The 12,800-nt window shown below is 40.1% G+C and overlaps 1 protein-coding gene across 2 annotated transcripts in view; it reads left to right on the top strand.

Moving 5' to 3' along the window:
• FGD6 (FYVE, RhoGEF and PH domain containing 6) overlaps nt 1–12,800 on the top strand; it is a 104,484-nt gene that overhangs the window by 68,614 nt on the left and 23,070 nt on the right. For both annotated transcript variants that reach the window (XM_050934296.1, XM_050934286.1), the window contains exons 9-14: nt 133–183; nt 4,237–4,295; nt 4,395–4,466; nt 6,817–6,885; nt 8,460–8,543; nt 9,669–9,748. In XM_050934296.1, coding sequence (XP_050790253.1) covers nt 133–183; nt 4,237–4,295; nt 4,395–4,466; nt 6,817–6,885; nt 8,460–8,543; nt 9,669–9,748 — 415 coding nt within the window. The remainder of the gene's footprint in view (nt 1–132; nt 184–4,236; nt 4,296–4,394; nt 4,467–6,816; nt 6,886–8,459; nt 8,544–9,668; nt 9,749–12,800) is intronic.

Genomic DNA, 12,800 nt, shown 5'->3' with positions numbered 1-12,800 from the left:
AGGGGCTGTAACTTATTGCACGTGTCTACCCAAAAGTACATTTTTTCCAGCAATTTTTTATGCTTTTATTCCTTTTTATAACATTGATTCTTTCCTAACATATTTCTATAATATTTTTTCTTTATTATGCAGATTATTTAAAGAATCTTTTAGAAGACTCAGCAGACTATAGGAATACTCAAGGTAAATGTATTTCTTTAGATTAAATAAAGAGAAGATTAAAGATGAAGAATGAGAATATTTCTAAACTTTAACTTTAGATGCATGTAATGTCGTGAACCAGTAAACATATTTTTATTCAGTTTTATGTTACTATGAAAAGTGACATTGAAGGGTTCCGTGTTTTTTCCCCAAAAAGAGTGTTCAAAGTTTACAAATAAAAACAGCTGTCCCTGTAAAATTAATTCAGGAACTGAAATTCAAGCTCTAGTTCTTTCCTCCTTGAGCACGCATCATCACCAGGTTTGGCTCCGCAGTGCTAGCAGAATAATAAGGGTCTATTTTTATGGTTTAAGCAAGCAAATAATGACTCTGAATACACAAAGGGAGCAGTTCGGGGTTGAGGGGCAAGTAGGTACAGATTGTTTCACATCTTCATTTTTTCAGTGATAGCTGAGCCAATAACTTTTGTGTGTTGATAATGGATATGAATAAACTACCGCTGCTGCAACACCAGACATTTGAAATCTAGTCAATTTAAAAAAATTAGTTATAAGTAGTGTCAGGTCTGCACGTGCTCTTGAGTCTCCTCTCCCAAACTTGTGTGCTTCCAGCAATCGCATTTCCTGGTATTCTAAAATATTTTTCTCTCCTTTGTTGCTGTGTAAAGACAACTAGGGAAACTTAACTGTAGCTATACAGGGGAAGCAATGAAAACTGTGAAATGTATGAAGACGACAAACTGTAAATCTAGATATGAAAAAATCCTCTAATCTTTCATTTTTAGTAATCTAGGGCCTTGTCTACACTACGCGTTTAAACAGAATTCAGCAGCGTTAAACCGATTTAACCCTGCACCCGTCCACACAACGAGGCCCTTTATATTGATATAAAGGGCTCTTTAGACTGATTTCTGTACTCCTCCCTGACGAGAGGAGTAGCGCTGAAATTGGTATTGCCATGTCGGATTAGGGTTATCGTGGCTGCAAATCGATGGTATTGGCCTCCAGGCGGTATCCCACAGTGCACCATTGTGACAGCTCTGGAAAGCAATCTGAACTCGGATGCACTGGCCAAGTAGACAGGAAAAGCCCCGCGAACTTTTGAATTTAATTTCCTGTTTGCCCAGCGTGGAGTTCTGATCAGCACGGGTGGCAATGCAGTCCCAAATCCAAAAAGAGCTCCAGCATGGGCCGTACGGGAGATACTAGATCTGATCGCTGTATGGGGAGACAAATCTGTTCTATCAGAGCTCTGTTACAGAAGATGAAATGGCAAAGCATTTGAAAAAATCTCCAGGCTATGATAGACAGAAGCCACAGCACAGTGCTGTGTGACAAGCGTAACGGAAAGCCAAAGAATTAAATGGACGCTCATGCAGGGAGAGAGAGGGGCCTGAGGACTCCAGCTATCCCGCAGTCTCCGAAAAGCATTTGCATTCTTGGCTGAGCTCCCAATGCCTGAAGGGTCAAAAACATTTTCCCGGGTGTTTCAGGGTATATGTCATCAATTTACATCCTTCCCCCTCCCCCAAAAGAAAAGGAAAAAAAAAACGTTTCTTGCCTTTTTTTCAGTGTCACCCTATGTCTACTGCATGCTGAACACCGGCATCCCCTTCCCGGTGACAGACGGTACAATATGACTGTTATCCATCGTCATCATCAGCCTGTGAGTGCTCCTGGCTGGCCTTGGTGAGCTCAGCCGGGGGCCCCTGGGTAAAAATGGGAATGACTCCTGGTCATTCCCGGCAGATGGTACAGAACGGCTGGTAACCGTCCTCATCATAGCAACTGGAGGCTGAGCTCCATTAGCGCCCCCCCGACCCCTTTTATGTCTAAAGAAAAGATTCTGTACTGCCTGGACTATCATAGTAGTGGAGGCTTCCTCCCCTTCATTTTATCTCACTAAAGAGTCAGTGTTTCTTATTCCTGCATTCTTTATTACTTCATCACACAAATGGGGGGACACTGCCACGGTAGCCCAGGAGGATTGGGGGAGGAGGGAAGCAACGGGTGGGGTTGTTGCAGGGGCACCCCCTAGAATGGCATGCAGCTCATCATTTCTGCGGGATCTCTGGGGCTCTGACACGGAGCAGCTGTGCTCTCTGGTTCTCTAGTAGACTTGCCCCATATTCTAGGCAGGACTGACTCTATTTTTAGACAAAATATAAAGAAGGAAATGACCCGGGGAGTCATTCCCATTTTTGTCCATGTTCCCCCTGCCGACCTCAGCGAGACCAGCCAGGAGCACCCATGACAGCAGCAGACGGTACAGAACGACTGATAACCGTCTCATCACCAATTTACAGTGGCATGGCGGACCGTGAAATAGGGATGGTAACCGTCTCTGCTACCTTGCAAAGGCAAATGAATGCTGCTGTGTAGCACTGCAGTACCTCATCTGTCAGCAGCATCCAGTACACGTACGGTGACAGTGACAAAAGGCAAAACGGGCTCCATGGTTGCCATGCTATGGGGTCTGCCAGGGCAATCCAGGGAAAAAGGGCGCGAAATGATTGTCTGCCGTTGCTTTCACGGAGGAAGGATTGAGTGACGACATTTACCCAGAACCACCCGCAACACTGTTTCTGCATTGGGATCTCAACCCAGAATTCCAGTGGGCAGGGAAGACTGCGGGAACTATGGGATAGGTACGGGATAGCTACCCACAGTGCAATGCTCCGGAAATCGACGCTAGCCTTGATACATGGACGCACACTGCCGAATTAATGTGCTTAGTGTGGCCACGTGCACTTGACTTTATACAATCTGTTTTACAAAACCAGTTTATGTAAAATCAGAATAATCCCGTAGTGTAGACATACCCTAGGTGTTGCTTGTGACAACAGTAGGTTAAAAAACAAGTCAGAATGTAATAGTAAAGTTGGCTATGTCCCTTTAACTGCGTAAATAAAGACCTATATGGGCTAGGTGTCCAAAACTATATCTGCAGGTCACCTCAGGGCCCTCTGGGCTTTCTTGCACATGTTACTCCTTATAGGTAGTGCAACATTAGAAAGTGAGAGGAGCCTTTTTTCCAAAAACAGTTTTCATACCATTTCCTATACCTGTTCACTTCGTTTATTATTTACTCTTGAGTATAGTTATTAGACTTTCAAAATCTTAAAATTTGTTTTGGAATCACGATACTATAAAAGATAATGACAGGTTTCAGAGTAGCAGCTGCGTTAGTCTGTATCCGCAAAAAGAACAGGACCTTAAATCTTCCCCAGTGAATCCCAGCCAATTTACTGTAGGATTCATCCGTCTTAATTTTTCTTGAAGTCAATGAATGAATACTTTTGCATGGATTTGTTTTAATAACAAATCTCTGAAGGAGGTTTTAAGAAATGTTCAGCCACCTGTATCTTATTTGGAGCTAATTCAGTCCAGCTTTCCTTGGACAGAAAATTCCTGTGGCTCAGCTTCAGCATGTGCAGCTGACTCTCTGAGAGGCCCTAGGTTTAAAGACATCTCGATCTTTGTATTATGATGTTTATTGGGCATGTTCGGTATTTCCATGCCTTCTGATTATTTGGAAGCTGTATTTGTTTCCAGTGTGAAAGAAATTTAAAACAAAACCCCAAACTGCTCCTAACATCAGTCTAAGCAGGAGCTCCTAGTTCATGCTTCCACTTAATTCCCAGATCAGGCCTTAAACACCCCTATACCTTTTGAAGTTTGTCCATTATATGTTTTAACCTATTTTCCCTCTCGCTAAGAATTGAACAGTTATAGACGTATGTGTCCAGGAACTCAAGTGCTACACTGAGACCTGTGTAAATACCAGAATAGAAAGAAAAAATAGTGTTTTGGTTTTAGTGGCCTAGTGATAGTATTACCGAACGTCTCTAAACCTATAAAAGTTCCATTATTTGGGATGCTTAATTGCATTCAAATTACCAAACTGCCTCCCATCTTGGGTAACTCTTCCCTTTTAGAGATTTTACATTTTCAATACCACATGGGTACGAAACACTCTTGAGCCCCTTAGCACCAGCTGAATTGGGCGACATGTTATGGATCACTGAACCACTGGCTAGACTGGATAACTAAATTCTGTTCCTTCACACTTCAGGTGCTCTGGCTGTTGTCATAGAAGTAGCCAACCATGCCAATGATATCATGAAACAAGGAGTAAGTATCCTAATTGTGGAAGTTGATGTCTGTTAAAACTGTCTAATGCATTTTCATTAAATTGAAGGGCAATTATATTTTTGTTTTTTCCCCCCATAGGATAACTTTCAGAAGCTTATGCAGATTCAATACAGTTTAAATGGGCATCATGAAATTGTTCAACCAGGAAGGGTAAGTTCTGCAAAAAGGCATTCAGCATTTAGCAGCAAGGAAACTGCAGACTAAAGTGATACTAGGCATATATAACTACTGTTTAAGCAGTGAGAACTGTGCATTTCTCATCTCCCATGTTTAAGAAAGATGTATTCAAACTGGAACAGGTGCAGAGAGAGGCTACTAGGATGATCAGAGGAATGCAAAACCTACCTTATGAGAGGAGACTCAGAGTTGGGTTTGTTTAGCCTAACTAACCAAAAGAAGGCTGAAGGGAGATATGATTGCTGTCTCTAAACACATCAGAGGGATAAATACCAGGAAAGAAAAGGAGTTATAAGTTAAGCGCTAATATGGACACAAGAACAAATGGATATAAACTGGTCATCAATGAGTTTAGGCTTCAAATTAGATTAAGGTTTCTAACCATCAGAGGAGTGAAGTTCTGGAACAGCCTTCCAAGGGAAGTGGGGGTGGAGGGGGGGAACCCTAACTAGCTTCAAGACTGAGCTTGATAAGTTTACAGAGGGGATGGTCTGATGAGACTGGCTACAATGGCTTGTAGCCAATCTGCAACTGCTGGCATTAAATATCTCTAAAGGCCAGAGATGGGACACTAGATGGGGAGGCATCTGAATTACTGTAGAGAATTCTTTCACGGGTGTCTGGCTGATGGGTCTTGCTTGCATGCTCAGGGTCTAACCATAGGCACTGACTTCTCTTCTGCTCGGAGGTGCTTGACCTGGCCTCGCCTCTGCACCACCCTTGCCCCACCCCCATTCCACCCCTTCCCCAAAGTCCCCGCACTGCCTTTTCCCACCTCAGCCCCTTCCCCCAAGTCCCCGCCCCGGCCATACCTCTTCTCCGCCTCCTCCCCTAGCACACCACATCCTCACTCCCCCCATTTCAGGAAAGATGTGGATAAACTGGAGAAAGTACAGAGAAGAGCAACAAAAACCATGCAAACATGACGCAGGAGGGAAGATTGAAAAAACTGGGTTTGTTTAGTCTGGAGATGAAAAGACTGCGGGGGCGGGGACATGGTAACAGTTTTCAAGTACATGAAAGGTTGTTATAAAGAGGAGGGTGATAAATTGTTCTACTTAACCACTGAGGATAGGACAAGAAGCAATGTGCTTAAATTGCAGCAAGGGAGGTTTAAGTTGGACGTTAAGAAAAACTTCCTAACTGTCAGGGTGGTTAAGCACTGGAATAAATTGTCTAGGGAGGTTGTGGAATCTCCATCATTGGAGATTTTTAAGAGCAGGTTGGACAAACACCTATCAGGGATGGTCTACTCTAGATAATACTTAGTCCCGCTTTGAGTGCAGGGGACTGGACTAGAAGACCTCTTGAGGTCCCTTCCAGTCCTCCGATTCTATCATTCTGTGTATTTTGTTCGCAGCTATACTGCAAGCTTTGCCACCACATTGTTGCAACTTCAGTTGGAACATGAGAAGTCAGAGGAAAGACTTAAAAATAAGTTAGAGCAAACTCCGTCCTCCAGTGCAAGTACACAATCCCTGTGGATTTCTTTGGGATCAGCTCCTCTCGAGTGCAGGATTGAGCCCTTTGTCCCAATTACATTTTAATAGGAGAAGCTTGCTAATTACCATGGAATCTCTTAGGGTTTTTTCTTGTTCGAGATTTTAATTGATTCATAATGTGACTTGTACAACACTAAACAAGTGAGATACAGATGTAAGGACCCATCTTTATTCTCTCAATCACCCTGCCATGAACAGTCCCACTGATCTCAGTGAAACTACTCCTATGAGTGAAGTTACTTGTTCTGAAGTTTGCGGAATTGTGTCCATAAGCTGCAATTGTGGGAGCACTGTTGCTCAGCCTCTGGAAAAGGTATGAGCAGCTCCATATGTGATAGGTTAGCAATTTTATGTTTAAACATGGAGTCCACATCTTTTGGATGTTGCATGTTAGCTGCAGTTAAGGATCAACTTCTCATAAGAAGCTAGGTCAGTTATATTGAGGCCCAGTCATTTACTGCAGATGGGACCTTCTTCCAGTGTCCAAGTATTGTTTTTATATTGTGCTAATTCCAATAAGTTCCTCTTTTAATAATCCATTTATATTTATAAGGATACCTAGGGATAATTATGCAGGAGTACATTTTTTATAACAAGTTTATCTAAAATGCTAATCTGCAAGTTTTGTATTCCAGAACAGGAAATCTTTCTTCATGATCATTTGTGCTTGATGTGTTTTACTTCGTGTCTTTTATGAAATTTCAAACACGCCTATGACACTAAATGAATAAGAATTTTAAAGAGAGAAGCTTATTCATGCAGTTTTTGTGCCCTCAACAGCTAAGTTTTGCAATATTTGTTTATCTTCTTTAACTTGCCAGGTCTTTCTCAAAGAAGGAACGTTGATGAAGCTTTCCAGGAAGGTCATGCAGCCGCGAATGTTTTTTCTGGTAAGATGCCATGTACATTTCTATGTGCCTAATGCCAGAGTAATTGAATAGTGGTAGAAACATTCACACCGCAAATATAAATAACTGGCAACTTCAGCTGACTGTTTAAAAAAAAAATGTGCATTTTATATGTAGTTTGTGTCACTGTTTTGCCTGTTCAGTGTGGTTTAGCAAGATGATTTGTGTACACTAAAAGATAAACAAAAAATCTCAGTTATAAAATTCTTTCTGCTTGACCAAAATTCAGTCACTGTTTTTAAAAACTTTTTGAGAAAAGAGTCTGAGTTTTTGAAAAGCTGAGACTACTACTCTAGTCCTTTGAATTCTAATAGATTTGAAAATCCAAAATCGGGTGTCCAGAGCATTACAGGTCTGTCGCATCTTATGTGCATTTAACATGCGCGATTTCAGCTTTACATGGTCAGCAAAAACAAAAAAAAGAGAAAAATAACAATTTAAATACTGTACCTGTAATGCTGGCAATTCCGCCCACCATTGCACTCAATGTAATTTTGACTATACGTGATTTTGGCTTTACACGCTGACTGCAGAATGTAACCCCAGCGTAAGATACGACAGACTTGTACTTGTCACATTTTTAACAAGTTTATAGTGTATCTTTGGATTGGGCGCTGGGCTGAGAGTCAAGGGTCCTAGGTTCTATTCGTGGCCTTGCTGCTGACCTGCTCTGTGACCTTGGCTAAGTCACACAATTTCTCTGTGTCTGCTTCCCTGCCCATCCTTTATCTGTCTTGTCTGTTTAGACATAAACGCTTTGAGGCAGGATCTGACTCTTACTTTATGTTTGTGTGGTGTCTGGCCCAATGGGGCACCATCTTAACTGGTGCTAGTGTAATACGAATAATATAGTAGCTCCTCAAATTTAGTGAAGTCTTGAGCACTAACTTGGACAAAATGCAGTCCAGAGCCAAGCTTCAGTCCAGAATGCTGTATGAAATACTATGTGCTCTTCATTGTTTGTATTTGTTCAGCATTCATTTGTGATACGAGTAACTAGAGATGTCAGAATTAAGGTTGCCTATGACTAGGGTAGTGTATGCATTTCCTAACTTTAGTGCTTGACTTTGCAACTTTACTAATGTTCTCTGAATGCAGTTTTTTCTGTGTGTGTAATACAACTTTTATTTGCAAGAAACTGTTCCTTATGGGTTTCAATGGCCTATTCTCTGACACCAGTACTCCCAGTTTGCCCATAAATGTACTTTTCATTGATAAATAGCTTTTTTATTTTGGGAATTTCCTTTCAGCTTTTAAAAAATCTTTGTGCAGAGAATGTGACAAAAATGTTTACATGACTAAAATGTTAATAGACCTTTATTCTTACCTACACTATATACATGAACATTTGTTACAAGTAAATAGAACTCTCTTCTCAGAATCCAAACTAAAGTAATAGCACATAGAGGACACATTTCTAGACTCTAAATTTCTACCCTCAATGCATGTGTATCAGTTCTATACAAATTTCATACATTTTCAGTACACTATAGTTGAAACTATCTTTTTTTTATTTAACCCTTTAACCATTTGAAAGTGTTTGTTTTGTATTGCAGTTTAATGATGCTCTATTATATACAACTCCAGTACAGTCTGGCATGTATAAACTCAACAACATGCTTTCATTGGCTGGAATGAAGGTGAGATCTCTTCTATGGCAATTTTTTGTCAAAACGTATCTGAACTCCTTCATGTAATTTTTCTATAGACAAGTATGTTTATTGTTGGAAAGAAATATAAGTTGCTTATATTAAGAGCCATGATAGAAGCATATTCTTTGTTGCATGGTATGTGGACCTTCGGGCCATTAATACTTATCCTTTTAAAAATGTATTCATTGTTTGGGCCAGTTGGAAAAAGAGGAGGAGAATTGTAATGCTATCAAAGGGGAGAAACAGAGAGATTAGTGTTGGCTGGCCTGGGAAGGCTTCCTCAGGTAGTTCTACTATTGCACCTTAATATTAACTGCCTTGGGTCCATCATTAGGCTGAAACAAAGGCTGCCTACTTGTGTATGTATGGCTGCCCCTCCCCTGCCTCATGGCCCTTCTGGCTTTTTTGCCCACCCTCAAAAAACACACACCTCTCTGATTGCCTGAGAACTTTCTGGTGGGCCAAATCCTCCACAGCTGGGTTTCTTCAAAGACTGCCAAACCTAGGGGAAAATACATGAGTTAGGAGGAGAGGTACAGTCTCAGGCCTTCATGAAAAGTCCCCAGAGTTGGCCCCCCTCTTTTTTTAATTGTACCTTTCCTATAACCCCTCTGGAAAGTGTTGTGTCCGGCCATCTCCCAGCTGGAATATCCTGAGCTGTATCAAGAAACTTCTATTACATACACTGACATAGGCAGACACGGCTGTTGGGGACACGGGTACAGTAGGACAAACCGCCTTCTGCTCCTGCTCAGGAGTTAAGTGTGTGGTGCTGCCAGAGAAAAGGGCCAAGTTCAGCTGAGGTCCCAGATTCACAGGAGGCAGCATGAGAGACTGTTTACAAGACTGCGTTCTGTGTTCTGTGATGTCGGCAAATATCCTGGGGTGGCTACATAAACACTCGACCCATAAAGTCAGTTACACTTGAAACTCGGGATTTCAGAAGTGATAGGCTGGTGCGTGAGCTCCTACTGTTGTGCTATTTCCAGACCAGTTTTTACTCTTTCTGCAAGAGAAAAGTCTATTGGTTTAAGTCACCTGTTGTTACAGGTATCTCCTTGAAGTCATATTGATTCATTTTCAATTAAGAGTTGTTTTCTACATCCACTGTAGGTTAGAAAACCAACCCAGGAAGCATATCAAAATGAGTTGAACATAGAAAGCGTAGAGCGATCCTTCATACTCTCAGCAAGGTAAATATCCTAAACAAATTATGTATATTAAATAGCACACATTTTTCAAATACAATACATAAACTATGAAGCTGCATATTGTCTAAGTTTACACTTATTGTTTTGAATTTGTGCAATGAAGGTTGCTCTCATCTACAGTAGTAAGCACGGAGAATTTGTAGAGGGTTCCTCAAATGAAGATAAACTAGTTTCAATTCCTTCTCCTAATCTTGTTTAAGTTTTGTTTTATTTTAGACGATCACGGAGTTACAGCTAATGAGTTTTTATGTTCATGTAATGCCACTGCTGTGCAGTTCACCTTGATTTCTAGGGAAAACTTCCCCCAAGTTCAGATTCTGTACCAAAGGAGGTTAGTCTTTGAAGTGTCTGGGCAATGACTACCATTTGTATCAGAATTTTGCTCACACCGTTATATTTGTTTAACTGTTCACCAGACTGAAAAGACAGAAAGTATGAGTTTTATTCAAGTCACCTAATACCCTATGAGAATTATTTCTTGCTACCTTTTGAGAGAAAAAATGCTGTTCCTTTTAAAAAAAAAACAAAACATAAGTCTAAAAATGTTCACTTAAGTGGTTTTATTTTAGGCTTTGAAAAGAGAGTTAATTCTGGACTTGTTTCTGCTTCTGCTTCTCTTCCAAAGTTATTGCTAAGTGATGACATTTCCCTGTCACTGCTTTTTAGCATTAACAAGGAGAGACATGAAACCCAGCAATAAAATACTGATGTGATAACGAGGCTTTTGATATAAGTTTGAGGGAGAGGGTCTTCTAGCTGTAGCACAGATGTCATTAGAACAGGAAACAGATTGCATTTTGAAGCTTCAAAATACAAGGTGGCATTAAATTATTGAATCATAAAAAACAGATACAGTGTGGACTTTAGCCAAATCTTTCACATTTTGGCTCCCACATATATGAATCAAGTCAATGGCGTTAGGAAAATACGTTGCTGTTACCAGCAAACTAAATCCTCTCAGGTAGCATTCAGAGTATTCGTTGCCACTAAATTATTGTAGAAAAGCTCTTATCTGTCTTTGTGAAGCTGTCTTTTCCAAAGGCTTGATTCTCCTATTCTAGCTGTTTAGAGAATTTGAGCCATGAGCGTTGTACATTCTGTGCGCTGTAACAATCCTGATATCAATGAGCAAAGATACATTCCTTCTTTTTTTTGCAAAACAGCAGTAGTGTGGGCTTCGTCATGCTCTGTGACCTTGCATCTATTGACTTCAGGATGTTTGAACAAAACTGTGTTTAAAACAGAGAGGCACCCAAGTTAACATTGTCTAAGCAGCCAAAGGAAGTAGCACAGTTGTGCCTGAGTAATAGCAGTTATCTATAACTGGGGATTGAAAAGAAGTGTTGTTGTATATATTTACATTTATCTCTAATGTAGATATTTTGCATATTGGGCGAAGGATGCATTGTACACAGCATATGACTTGATTCTGCACCTGTTGAAGTCAGTGACAATTTTGCCATTGAATGCTGCAGTCAGTGCAGATTCAGACCTTTGATGCTTAGGTGCCACAATGACTGAGCACTTCACAAATATGTAGGAAGAGCCTTGACACAAATGCAGGATAGGACTATAACATCTCTGCTCTGGCTAATATGATGCTTTATGGAAATGACACTGAATTATCCTTAAAATTATTGGGGTGCCAAATGAACATACCTACATACATATAATTGAATCTTAACAATTGAGATTATAGGTTTGTTTGGTTTCACTGTTCAGGGGAAATTAACATTTCAGAATGATGCGTGGGAATGATACTTTAATTGTAAATGAAGGAAATAACTGAGAGACTCCTCTGCATATATAGACTGTAGCTTTGGCTAAGGGGTTGTGATTTTTTTCCCATGTAAATGACATTATAAAAATAGATTATAATTTCCTAAGGATGAATGCATAGCACTTATTTCTTATAACTTTTGTGCCCAAAAATTGTTTCTATCAAACTTGGTGAAATACTTTTTTATATGCAAAAAATTTGGTGGAATCAAACTGTTCCCTAGCAGAGAGGTGTTAGCAGTAAAAAAAAAAAAAAAAAAAAAAAGAAAAAAACCTAAACGAACATGCTACTGCTGTAATAGGTGCTAATTGTGGCACACTTTTTGGGCAGCAGCAATTGAGGTCACTGCTTGTTAGGTCCTTAGAAATTTAACACTTAGAAGTGGCCCCACTATCTCTGAATTAAGGCATATTGATACTAGAAATGCTACTTCTGTGTTTCTATAAAACTTCATTTTCTAGTGCTGTCACTTTTGATTCTGTGGGAGCATTCAATTCTCTTCTTTTTAAAAATAAAATAAATCAGTGCTTGTCTATCTTGTTGAAGCTATCTAGACAAGAATTGTGATTTAAACAATAATGATAGAAGCACAAGGCATTTACTAGGGATTAATGACCAGTTGGGAGAAGATGTCCCAAGGTGCAGTTGAAGATTTCTAGCTGTAATTAATCCTCAGGAAATGCCCAATGCCAAAGTCATTATATCTGTTATAAGATGAACAGGGTATGTGAGCTAGGGGGGAAGGTGTAGGGATTTTTTTCAACGACTGATGCAATTTCCATCAGTATGTACAATGGATGTGTAGTGACTCAATCACCTACATACAGACTGTATGTCTCATCTTTCAGTATCATTCATCTGATTATATCTCATTCTCATGGCTTTTGGGTCTCATTTGGCAATTTAATGTTTTTTCCAGTGTGCTCATACTCTGTGTGTTCCAAAACAGGTCACATAAAATTTTTACCAGACTTTTGAGAGAGAGGCTTCCCTTCTGCTATTTTTACTGACAGCCATATTTAATATGTTCAGTACACACAACAGAACTGAAGTTTGAAAAGACTGTAAAGGAGAAGTTAAATTTTTACAAACTTAACATAGCAAAACTTTGCCCATTTTCTAGCGGAGATATAGGTGTAAATAGATATATTGCAAATCTTATTGGCAGTTTGATCTAATGGCTGTGTGAAGGTCTAGACTGCACTCTGGTCTGTACAGAACTCCAGAATTTAGTTTTCGTAAGTTAATAATGAG

The sequence above is a fragment of the Gopherus flavomarginatus genome, chromosome 1, assembly GCF_025201925.1.
Source record: "Gopherus flavomarginatus isolate rGopFla2 chromosome 1, rGopFla2.mat.asm, whole genome shotgun sequence".
NCBI classification, from domain to species: domain Eukaryota; kingdom Metazoa; phylum Chordata; order Testudines; family Testudinidae; genus Gopherus; species Gopherus flavomarginatus.
The sequence above is the reverse complement of the archived record's forward strand: the minus strand, read 5'-3'. Positions and strand labels throughout refer to the sequence as shown.